General features: G+C 41.7%; 1 protein-coding gene across 3 annotated transcripts in view; it reads left to right on the top strand.

Moving 5' to 3' along the window:
- CSMD1 (CUB and Sushi multiple domains 1) overlaps window positions 1–12,657 on the top strand; it is a 1,996,605-nt gene that overhangs the window by 1,733,852 nt on the left and 250,096 nt on the right. For all 3 annotated transcript variants that reach the window (XM_027049973.2, XM_027049974.2, XM_053217751.1), the window contains 2 exons: window positions 3,314–3,501; window positions 7,957–8,151. In XM_027049973.2, the coding sequence (XP_026905774.1) occupies window positions 3,314–3,501; window positions 7,957–8,151 (383 nt within the window). The remainder of the gene's footprint in view (window positions 1–3,313; window positions 3,502–7,956; window positions 8,152–12,657) is intronic.

Raw genomic sequence — 12,657 nt, 5'->3', positions numbered from 1 at the left:
TATCACGACTTCATAGAACTTTGAAAATAGAAATTCCTCTAAATGTGGTTGCTGTAAAGTCTGAATCAATAGACATTACTCCTTAAAAAATGATTGCTGACGTATCCCTGCTAAACCAGATGACGGAGTTTCAAACATTGTGATTATTTTATAAATGTAAATTCTATAGGACTATCCTATTATTCGTATCTGGTGTATGATAATTGCATTTTTTCCAAATCCCACGATCTTCGCCTTTGTATTTTGATTATTGATTGAACTAAATGAAGGGACTTTTTAAAAGGCACCTGGTTCTAGAGGCCATCTTATTGATCTCTTAGCTCTCCAGGGTGAAGTGGTCTAAGTATATCTGTCTGTCAATTGAACACGTTTCCTTTTCTGATGTTTACGTCACCAACCCAGGCCTGGCCATGATTATCTTTCACTTTCTCCTCCTGATGGGATCTGAATCAGTATAATTTTAAATGTCCCTGATTCCAAATGTTAAGTCATCCTGATAAGCCATCATGTCTTCAATTTACTCAAGCTGCTATAAATTTACCCAGTGATGAACCCTTATTATGCCACTCACTCAGCCCTTGTGCAAAACTACCGAACATTTGCAGCTGTATTTTTGGGTATCTCTGTAGGTTTTGTGAATGCTAACTTCTACCAATGCCTTAAAACCTGGAGATGCCTCTGGCACCGTGAGATTAGAAGTAAATGAACAATTGAAAGCCTTTTAGAGAACATGGGGCCTTAGAAGTAGGAGTTTCCTACCCTCCAGTGTGTTGTAGTGACTAATTATCAAGGTTCCCTCAGGGCAAAATCCATTTGATAGTATAGACGGACAGCAGCTTTATAGAGGTTTTTGTTTTTCCTATTTATTTTGCCCACCTCTCTGGAAGAGAGGTGAAGTAGAAAACCTCCCAGTTTTCTTCCAACTTCTAGATTCTTAACTCATTAGCTGACCCAGTGTCACGGAAAAATCACACATGTGTGACTTCTCCCAAGACGCGGACAACCAGACAAGCTGCAGGTGCTCAGGTGGGAGTGACCCTCAAGCCTTATGACTGGGTCTACTCAGTGGATGGGAGCAGGGAGCCAGAAGTGCTGGGTGGGGACAGGATTTCACCTCCCCAAGCAAAGAGACGCTGGCATTGACACGTGCTGCCCAGACGCATGGTTTATAGGGAGTCAGTAAAGTCAGGTGTGCTTCTAAGGGGCTGGGGAGCGGATGGTACGACTAACAGGAAGGACCAAGCACTGTGTGACCTAGAACGTTCACTCCAAGGCCTTTCCTGGGTCTTGGGGTCTTTGGGAAGGGTGACTCATCACAGGTCCCTGTAGACCGGGGAGCCGAAGATACACATTGAGACTCAGATTACATTTGGTTCAAAAGCTGGGCCACACTTTGGCCTATTTATTGGGGCTCATGGATCGTGCAGAATTAAAAATGGATTTTACAGGGGCGCCTGGGTGGCTTGGTCCATTAGGCATCTGACTTAGGCTCAGGTCATGATCTCACTGTTCGTGAGTTCGAGCCTCTCCGCTGTCAGTGCAGCGCCCGCTTCGGATCCTCTGTCCCCCCTCTCTCTCCGCCCCTTCCCCCTCTCTAAAAAATAAAAATAAATTTAAAAAGGACATAAAAAATGGATTTTACAAGTAGAATCATGATGAATTACAAATGTCACTCCAGACTTTAGTGCATGGATTATGGTATATCCAAAAAGAGAGCGAGAGAGAGAGGTCAGACTATATTTCCTTTCTGTGACTCAGTGTATCTCCAGTGCTCAAATATAATCTATAACAGTAATGAGCTCTAACGGTTAATGGGGACACAGCATCCCCAGCTTCTAATAGCATTCTTATAAAGTGCCCCAAATAAAATCCTTCCTCCAATCAGATTCTTCTGTTTGATACAATGCCTGCTGACACCTTTCGGTTTGGTCATGCCTGATCTTTCACTCCTTCATTTGTGATTTTTAAGGAATTTGTCAAATAAGCAGACTAAGGAATCTTTTAAAGCGCCCTTAAAAACTATGTCCAGGGACTTCCTGCAGGGCCCAGTGTAGCCTTGGCATAAACTGGGATGGCACGATTCAGGATGAGGTGCAGTGTTAATGTTGGGTCCTCCGTGGTGCCCACTCTCGGTGGCTTCCTTCAGAACACCTGGGGCAATTTCTGGAGAGACCTTTTGTTCCTATTTCATCACCTGGATCTCCAGATAAACTAGAGCCACTTAAACAACGTCCACGTTAGTGATGATAAAGCTTCCTGACTCACTATCCCTATTATCCAAATACGCTGCCAACTGAAGGGAGACAGAGTGGACGCTGCTCGGAATGAGTCCTTGCTGAGGACACAAAGGCCCCGACTCAGAGATGAGGAAGAGGTGGAAGGCCAGTCAGAAGGCATTACTTGAAACCTCTGTCCAATTTGTCGGTTAATTCTGATCTCCTCGAGATCTTATCGTCTGTTCCAGCTTTAGTGTTTCACCTGAGAGTGTGCACGTTTTTGAAGCGCCCAGACCGTCATCTGCCTTCTCATCAAAAATGGCAGAGACACGGAAAGCCACATCCCACCTGAGAACTTTGGGGATTACCAGGGTATTTAATACTAGGGGAGAGAGACACAGAGAGAGAAGTGGAGAGAGCAGGGGGGGCGGGGGGTGTGGGGCGGGAAGAGAAGATTGGAAAAAGTCAATGATGTAGGAACATGAAACGGGGTGGGTGCCTACCACTCCTCGTGCCATCCCAGGGACGACTGACGTCAGCCGACTGACCCAACCAAGTAGAGGCAATTGCATTTTTAAAAGTAAAAACAAACGGAGAATTAAAAAAAAAATTAAGGATAGCGATATCGAGGATACCTATTTTTCAAACTAAAAATATTCACGTAAAAATCAACTATTGGTGGGAATTCCCTTTCGAACCCCTTTCTTTCAAACCATATTTCTTTAGCAATTTCCTGGGTGCAGGGAAGAGATAGTCTGTCCACGTTATTAGGAATCATTGTCTTACAGATATCTTCAGACTTCTCCCATTTTGTAAAAGATGAAAGATTTATACGACCTGAAGGGAAACCAGAGTATAAATTCCTACCATTTTGAATATAGCAGTCACTATGTCTCATGCTAACAGTATTGATCATTCATATTAGTTACACACATTGCTACTGTCACATCTAAATTATTTTTACATTTCACTTCTGGGTTGTTTGGGTTTTTAAAATTCGTTGCATGAAGGTAAGTGAACTCACTGTGTGCTTGTAGTCTGGAGGAAATACGAGACACGTGTTCGGTGCCGAACCTGATGAATGCTCTTTCCTTTAGTTTCAACATGGAGCCCAGTTATGATTTCCTACATATCTATGAAGGAGAAGATTCCAACAGACCTCTCCTTGGAAGTTTCCAGGGTTCTCAAGCCCCAGAAAGAATAGAGAGTAGTGGAAATAGTCTTTTTCTGGCTTTTCGGAGTGATGCTTCCGTGGGCTTGTCGGGGTTTGCGATTGAATTTAAAGGTACTGTGATCAGCTTAATTTGTGTGTCAAATAATTTGTATCAAGGTTTATTCATTGTAAGCATTTATCTCTGAGGTCTTGTGTGACTGTTTCATACGTAAAATGCTCGCATAACACAATGTTCGATATTTACAGTGGGGAAGAAAATCCAGAGACACATTTCTACCTTTGCTGAAAGAAAAAAAGAAAAATGAATAATTTCTTTTTTCCCCCAATTCATAGTCATGTAAAAATAAATTATGATGTGTGTATTGAAGGATTTGATGACATTTAAGAGTTGGGGCAGCTCAGTTGGTTAAGCGTCCGACTTCGGCTCAGGTCATGATCTCACGGTCCGTGAGTTCGAGCCCCGCGTCAGGCTCTGTGCTGACAGCTCAGAGCCTGGAGCCTGCTTCCGATTCCGTGTCTCCCTGTCTCTCTGCCCCTCCCCTGCTCATTGTCATAGTCTCTCTCTCTCTCTCTCTCTCTCTCTCTCTCTCTCTCTCTCAAAAATTAAGAAACACTAAAAAAATAATAATTGTTATTATTTTAACGTGTGTTTTAATATCCTCTCATTTGTTTCTTCAGAATGACTAAGGTTAAGTACATCAGAATAGTAGTTTTATCTCCTTGCTTTTCAACGTGTGATTTTGTGGCCCTTACCTGTCTCCACCACCCATGGGCACTAGTTCATGAGGAGCCCCAGCCAAGGCAAGCTTCCTTGTTTGCCCACCAGATGAGTGTCTCCCACTTTTGTTTGGGACCCCCCCCCCATCACCTGTTGCGAGAGAAAATAGAGACAAACTCAAACACAAAACACCCTAAATTAAGCATTTTTCTATAGCGTCCATGAAAATAATCACATTCTTTTCAAATCCATGTCTCATGGAAACCAAGAACATACAAGATATATGGCAAAGAATTAGAGAAAAGGACTTAATGAAATATCAATTCAGACTAGTGAGCGCTTTAAAAAAATAATGAAAATATGTATACTGATTTAAACTTGAGTTACTTATCAGTGATTAGAATTGTCAAATAAAACACAGGACACATTTCATGTCTGTTAATGCTTCAATGGACTTATGTTTCTTTATATGATTTTAGGTAGAAAATTAATCTATTTCCTTCTAAACACCAAAATCTACAAACTTACTGATTCTTATTAAAATGCCTAAGAGAAAAATATTATATAACTCAGCAGTCAGAGGAGTTCTTGTGCTTTGGGGATGGGATCTGTTAATGTTTATGAATAATGAAAAACAGCACATTTAGGCATTTGCCATATCATCAGTTTCTGGAGTAACGAGAACTCACAGACGTGCACTTCACCATGACAGTGCCCATTCTAGAATGAGCTGCAAAGCACCACCCCTCCTCTAAACATAAGGATGGACATTTGTCACTGCCTGCCTGTGCACTTTGTGCTCTCCAGGGCCTCCTCGGCTGGACGAGGGACTAAAGGAGGAAGGAGGTACATTCCTAAGGGTAGGAAGAGAGACGTGCATCTTTTGTGTGGGTTCCTTCAAGACCAGGGCAGCTTTCGAACTGGGGGCCACAGCTCTTCATGTTTTCAAAGCTCTCCAGGAGAGGCTGTGAAAAACAGAAGTAGCAGAAGACAAGGAAAGGTTGCAGTGACGGTGCTTTGGTCAGCTCTCCGGCAGGACGAGAAGTAGGAGGCACGGGCAGGGTCACTGAGCCACAGTGTCTGACACCGGCTGATTGAACCCACTGTCCTCTTGCGCGAGTTCTCAGAGGCGTGTCCTTAGGGAGGAAGGACATGAACTGTGGCAAAACACACTATGTTATAAAGTCATCGAATTAGAAAATAGGACAAACCGTAAGCGAAAACCATGTCTGTGATTTATCACGAAACATTCTGAACCGAGAGCTGGAGGAATGGAACCACAGGATTAGAGGGGGTTCATTTGGAGAGATGAAGACACCTGCCATCAGAGACCTAACTCAGTGACACAGAGCAGGCGGTCGTGTACATGGTGTTTAGTGAGACAGTAAACTCGACTGAAAGGGATGTATAACAAATAAATGATTGAAAAGGGTGAAAGGGCAACAGGCATGTATGGTAGACCCCTTCTCTGTGGTTTTGCTTTCCTGGTCTTGGTCTGGGCGATCCGTGGTCAGCGGGGTCTGGAAGCACATGCTCCGCCCCTTGAGCTGGACTCAGAAGGGCACCAGAAGGTCCCCGGGAGCCTGACACTGGTCATCGTGTCCAGGTCACTCATGAGCTTGGGTATATTTTATAGTTGTTCCATTTTATTGGTAGTAATTGTTGCTGATCTCTTAAACTCTCATAGGCGTATATGTATATATAAGTAGGACAAAACATAGTATACATAGGGTTTGGTACTCTGTGCAATTTCAGGCCTTTCCTGGGGGTCTGGAAATGCATCTCCTAAATAAGGGGGACTGCTGCTGTGTACTGAGAAAATTTTTAGTACTTTAAGAGAGAGAGGAAGCATGAGCCCAGGAGGGGCACAGAGAAGGAGACACACAAAATCCAGACTCTGAGCTGTCAGCGCACAGCCCGACGCGGGGCTTGAACCCAGGAACTGTGAGATCATGACCTGAGCTGAAGTCGGACGCTCAACCGTCTGAGCCACCCAGGCGCCCCCATAATACATTAATGGAATGTACATAATACATTCTCAGAATACGTCAAGTCAGCAATTGCCAACGAGATCTCTGTTTGGCTGATGTTGACACAGATCATTATAAATACAATGGAAAATATGGAATAAATACAGTTAAACAGCCCTCTTTTGTTTCCTCCAAGCCTTCCCAAGCTTCGTGCTGTTCTCTTCCTCTGCCACATGCCATCCATTCCTAAGAGGACACACAATGTTAAGTCCTCAAAACTCACTCCACTTTTAGTCTGTCATGGCATATCTGTTAGAACCTCTCAGGATGGTTTTCCTGCAAAGAGGAGTTGGTGGAAATAATAATAAGCAACAGATAGACAATCAGTAAGAAACAATTTAAACAGAGAGCATAATCAATATTAATTCCAGCCAGAGAAAATCAGTCTACCACTTATAATTTCCAGAGATCTTTTCTATGTGAATGAAGGAATTGACACGCGTCAAGCCAGAAGAAGAGTGAAAACGTGTCTATTTTATCCACTCAAGTTACCCTTGAGCATGTATTGATATTAATGACCTTAATCCCTCTGTCTGTCTCTCTGTCTGTCTCTGTCACACACACACACACACACACACACACACACACACACACACACACAGACATGCACACACAAGCCAAACTGTATTTTTATACTGTCAGTTAAAAAACGAAGATTAATGTTTCAGGTATCTTCTAAATTGATCACTTGAACATCTATAAAATTCAGGTCTAGAGCCTTCTGACATTATCAGGAACTTTGATGATGGCATGAAAAATGTTGACATGTATAAGCAAAAACGCCATTCAAATGATGAAGTACAATATAACTATGTAACTATATATATTACTATATATATAACTACATATTTATAATTATAAATTATTTATATAATTGTATATATTTATAGCATTTATATATTATAATTTGTATATTATATATACTTATATATATACTTATATATATTATATACTTAGAGAGAGAGAGAGTTATCCATCCATTTAGAGATATTTTGGAAGGTCTATTGAATATAAAGACATTTAAAATGGTAAGGTTACCAAAAGTCAACAGGAATTAACCACATAGCTACAAGTCTCAGAGGGGAAAAAAAAAGACTGGTTTCTATTTGGGAACAGATAGGCTTTTAGTGAAAGTTTCTTTTCAGTTTATTTCTTTCTTTTGAGAGCGAGACAAGGGAAGGGCAGAGAGAGACAGGGAGAGAGAGAATCCCAGGCAGGCTCTGAGCTGTCAGCACGGAGCCCAGCATGAGCCTCGGACTCACAAACTGTGAGATTGCGACCTGAGCGGCCGAGCCGACCCCGGGAGTGGCCGGATTCTCTCATGGCCTCTAGGGCGTGTGGTTTCACATCAGCATGATTTAAGTGCAGTGGTAGGAAATGACCTCAACTTTTCCAGCCTCGCTTTCTTTGCTTCAGTACTAGGTTCCATAGCAAAAAGAAGAAACAAAAAAACAAAAAACAAAAAACTCGTAAAAAGTAATGTTGTGTTTTTTACCTAAATGAAAGTGATTCAATAACGATTCTGTAGTAAAATGTGGTTTTAAGAAAAGAAGTGTAATTGTATTAAGTTGGAGTTTTTCCTATTTTCGTGTTATTGAATTGTTACCTTGGTAGTTATCACATTGATGATGACATGTTATTAATATTAACTTGATACTTAGCTACTAACTTGGTTATTTGTCCATCTATAAATACTTTTTGAGCTTTTCTCATATACCAGGCACTGTTGTAGACAGTAGATAAAATGAGCAAGCAAACGGAGAAACAGACAGAAGCTTAAGATCCCTGCCCTTACGGAGGTGACCTTTGCTTCTACAGAGAAGCCCCGGGAAGCCTGTTTCGACCCTGGAAATATAATGAACGGGACACGCATTGGCACGGACTTCAAGCTTGGCTCAACCGTGACCTACCAGTGTGACTCTGGCTACAAGATTGTGGACCCCTCCTCCATCACGTGTGTGATCGGAGCGGACGGAAAACCTGCCTGGAGTCAGGCCTTGCCTTCCTGCAACGGTACGCGTGGGCCCTGTGCTGTCCTTCATAACACTTTTACTTTAGGATGCACGGTCTCATTTGACTTTTACTTTAGAACGCAACGTCTCATTTGACTTTTACTTTAGAATGCAACGTCTCAGGGGCGCCTGGGGGGCTCAGGTCATCATCTCACGGCTCATGAGTTCAAGCCCCGCGTCAGGCTCTGTGCTGACAGCTCAGAGCCCGGAGCCTGCTTCCGATTCTGTGTCTCCCTCTCTCTCTGCCCCTCCCCTGCTCATGCTCTGTCTCTCTCTGTCTCAAACATAAATAAATGTTTAAAAAAATTAGAATACAACATCTCATTTTACTTTTACTTTAGAATGCAATGTCTCATTTTAGAAATGCTGTCACGCTTTGGTGCTGTAGTCCCCTAACCAGTGGTTAGGGTTAGATTCCCTTACAGAGCCAATGCAGACTGAGTATTTCACAAGCCTTGATCATCTGATGTATGGCCATTGTCACAGGCTTCGGGGAGGGGTGACATTTTTCTCTCAGATAGTCTGGCATTTTTAACTTCTTTTTTTTTTTTTTTAATATCCTAGGCCTGATGTACATTAAGAGGTACTAAGTGACAGTCTCCTGATGCACCCTTCTGCTTCTGTGTGTGTGTGTGTGTGTGTGTGTACACATGTATATATGTGTATATATTCATGTGTCATTCTCCCCCCAAATATCACTGGTTGTAATTCTTTATATGGGCATTCACTTACTAAATCCACATATTAAAAGGTAAGATCAACCTTCAAGAGCAGACAGAACTAGGGCACCTGAGCAGCTCAGTTGAGTGTCTGACTCTTGATTCCGGCTCGGGTTGTGATTTCACAGGGCTGTGGGAGTGAGCCCTGGGTCAGGACTCGTGCTGTCAGTGGATCCTGCTTGAGATTCTCTCTCTCCTTCTGTCCCTCCCCAGCTCGTGGCACTCTCTCCCTCTCTCTCTCCTTCTCTTTCTCTCTCAAAAAAAGAAGAGACAGAACTGACCTACAGTGACAGCAGTCTGGTGGCAGTTACGCCGGACAGTGCAGTGACAGACAGATGTAGATTTCCGGGTCTCTGGCCGTGTCCGTATGTTAATCTAGTCAGTGATTTCATAGGACTGTCCATAGACCAAAGTGTTCCAGCTTTGGGCATATGACTTGTAACCTCTACCCTGAGATGATGCACATTAAAAAGAAGATGGTAAAGCCCATGGTGTTTGCAGAAAAAAAAAAAGATTTCCAAGTTATTTTAGGATGAACTCAGGTACAAGTTTAGTTAGATATAATGAACTTACCAAAAGCTTTCTTTTTCTCCCCCACTCAGGACAGCTGACGTTACTGGTCCCTTCAGACCAAATCGGTCAAATTTAAAAATTAAACAAAGGAAATAAACCAACGTAACGCCCTTGGTCGCACTGTGACATCCGTGTCCCTAAGTCTGTGTGTGAACCCGAGAACTTGTCGATTTAAGAAGCCATCTTGCCAGGACTCAGCACTGGGTTCTGGCACAGTAAGGACTTCACACAAGTTTCTAGAGGAAATGAATAAGTTAGTGAAAAGCTAAAAATAAATTTTCATGGAAAATTATGCAGCCTGTTAAATCTTCCTAATCTGACATGTTTTAATAACCAAAATGAAAACAGATTCATCGATGCTTCTCAGATTCCAGGTCTGAAAGAGTGAACGACGCTGAGAGAGGGAAGTAAATACACCATGGCCCCCCCATGCATAGTGCGCGTTTCCATGTTTTTCATTAAAGTCTGAACTTAACCAGTAAGGTTTGGGTCCTCAGCATTGTAATCTCTTCTGTGGAGGGTGAGGAAGCTGGCCAGCCTCATAACTCATGTTAACTGCAAAGTGCATGTGAGACCCTGTGGGATTTCCTTGTTGCAAATCTGCGTTCCCCCAACGCCATTGGGCCTGGGACAGGGGTGGCCGTGGGCCTGCCTGCTCTGTTTCGGTCTTGAGGAAAAGCCAGAGAGGAGTCCAGTTCCAGATCCACTCTTAACCTCATGTGCGAGGTGGGAAGGTGGTTCAGTGCCTGTGGGCCTCTGTGTCTTCTCATCAGGGACAGCGGTGATATTTGCCTGATACCCTCTGTGGACCTATCATAATAATCATATGGAACGATAGCTGTAAAAGATGTAAAAATCAGGGCGCCTGGGCCACTCACTCAGTTGAGCATCCGACTCAGCGCAGGTCATGATTTTGCATGTGGTTCATGGGTTGGAGCCCCACATCGGGCTCTGTGCTGACAGCTCAGAGCCTGGAACCTGCTTCAGATTCTGTGTCTCCCTCTCTTTCTACCTCTCCCCCACTCATGTTCTGTCTCTCTCTCTCTCTCTCAAAAAGAAATAACCATTAAAAATATAGATACGTAAAAATCCACGTGTATTTATGTTACATTTTGTAGAAACTTAATATGTCACATTTTAATTATATTTAAAATGCACATGCCCTTTATAAAATATAAATAATGCCATATACATGAAATAAAATGCCCAGTAACCTCATAGATTTGGAAGGGCCTGAGAAACATCATTCATCTCAAATTCTTAAAAAGCAATCTAAAACTTCTATTTCAATGTTTATTGTTATTTTTTACTTTTGAGATTTTGGAAGCCACTTGTTATATATGTAAATTACTCTTTACATACATACACATATACACACCTATGAGTGTAAAGGGAAATTAATCTATAAACATAATAAAAAATATTATTTATATTAATAACATATAAACATATATAATATATATTGAAATATATATATTTATACACCAATATATAACATTAATATAATAAGTATAATGTTGATGGATAACTAATAATATAAATAAGTAATATATATTTTTATTATGTTTTTAGGTTTATTTCCCTTTATACTTATAGGATGTATACGTGTATATATATTTCAATATATACTAAATATAGATATTGAAATAAATACATTACATTAAATAAAATATATATTAAATGTAGATTAAATATGTGTGTGTGATGTACATGATTCATGTACATGTATATGTAAAAATAATATGCATATATAGAAAGCAAATTTATGAGGGAAGTTTGTAAATTTTAGCACCAGGCAGTGTATTTAAGTCATGACCATGAAGGCCAGCTTGTGAGTCAGTGCCTCCCCTGGCTCTATTTAATGAAAAATGCTGAAAAGCCACATACTTAAGTCACCGTGTGAGCTGCTTTGGGCAGGTTCGACAACATGGAAGTTTTGGGGTCCTTCCCGCTAAATTTCCTAAAAACTAACATGAGGGGTGTCTGGAAGGTGACACAGTGGAACCCAGGCAGTGCTCTCACGGGAGCCTAGGGTCCTAGATCGCCGTCCCAGAAGTGGGTCCAGGGCTGCCTGCAGGCTGCTTTCCTAGGTCTTGAGGACCCCACTTTCCAGGGGAGAGGTTCTGAGGGTGGGGATTAGAGCAGGGCCCAGGGGTTATCCAACTAGAGGTGGCCAAATTCTGGCTGCACCACCCAGGGCTCAGGACATAAGAATGCCTACCTCACCAGTGTTGGAAAGATTAAATGGGATATGCATATGGCTGTCTCAGACAAAGTAGGTGCTCAATAAATAGAAAATCTGGATTCTGTATGTAGATCTTAATCTACATGTAAATGGAGTACATGATCCTTTTAATAAACCAGAGGGCAATGATGGCGGACTCTTGGTCTGACATCCAGTCACGTCGTGACTGTTGAGCATGAAACCCCAATAAATGCAATGCACTTACACACACCTCAGTTCCCAGCAGACATCCCGCATAGATAATGTGTGAACAGAAACACCTCCCGGGATATAACTTTCTACAGAGGTTCTAATATTTTTTCTTGTATTCCACTAAATGTACATCCCAGGTGTGGTAATATCCCTCTTCAGACATCTCCATAGAGGATATATATATGGGGACCAGAGTAAAAATAAGAAAGAACGTGAGTTTTAGACTTTGTTAAATAATATGCAGGAGGAATTAAATTTGTATTAAACTCAAATGCAATTTGAACCTGTGGGGGAATGATAGCCACAAAATAAACATAAATAAAAGAAGTCACATTTGGATAATAGATACAGAATCAAATTGTAAATTAGAGACTATTTCTTCTTCTGTATTTGAAGACCCATAAAGCCAAGAGCAATTTCTGTTTACCTGTCATCAAAGTGCACAACACATAAATTTTTATTTATGCTATTTATTTACGTTTAAGTAGAACTCAAAATACCAAATCATTAAAGTAGAAATTACCTCCCCCCGTAGTTTATTTTGGATCTGTCATGGGGAATAACACATTTTGTGCATGAATCACTACCTGTGGATCATTTAGATGACCAGCTAAACCAGGGATTTCTGCTATATTGTAAACGTTTCAAGCCTGAATGGCTCAGTCTATTAAGCGTCCAACTTCGGCTCCGATCATGATCTCAAGGTTCATGGGTTCAAGCCCTGCATCAGTCTCTGTGCTGACAGCTCAGAGCCTGGAGCCTGCTTCATATTATGTGT

The sequence above is a fragment of the Acinonyx jubatus genome, chromosome B1, assembly GCF_027475565.1.
Source record: "Acinonyx jubatus isolate Ajub_Pintada_27869175 chromosome B1, VMU_Ajub_asm_v1.0, whole genome shotgun sequence".
NCBI lineage: Eukaryota > Metazoa > Chordata > Mammalia > Carnivora > Felidae > Acinonyx > Acinonyx jubatus.
The sequence above is the reverse complement of the archived record's forward strand: the minus strand, read 5'-3'. Positions and strand labels throughout refer to the sequence as shown.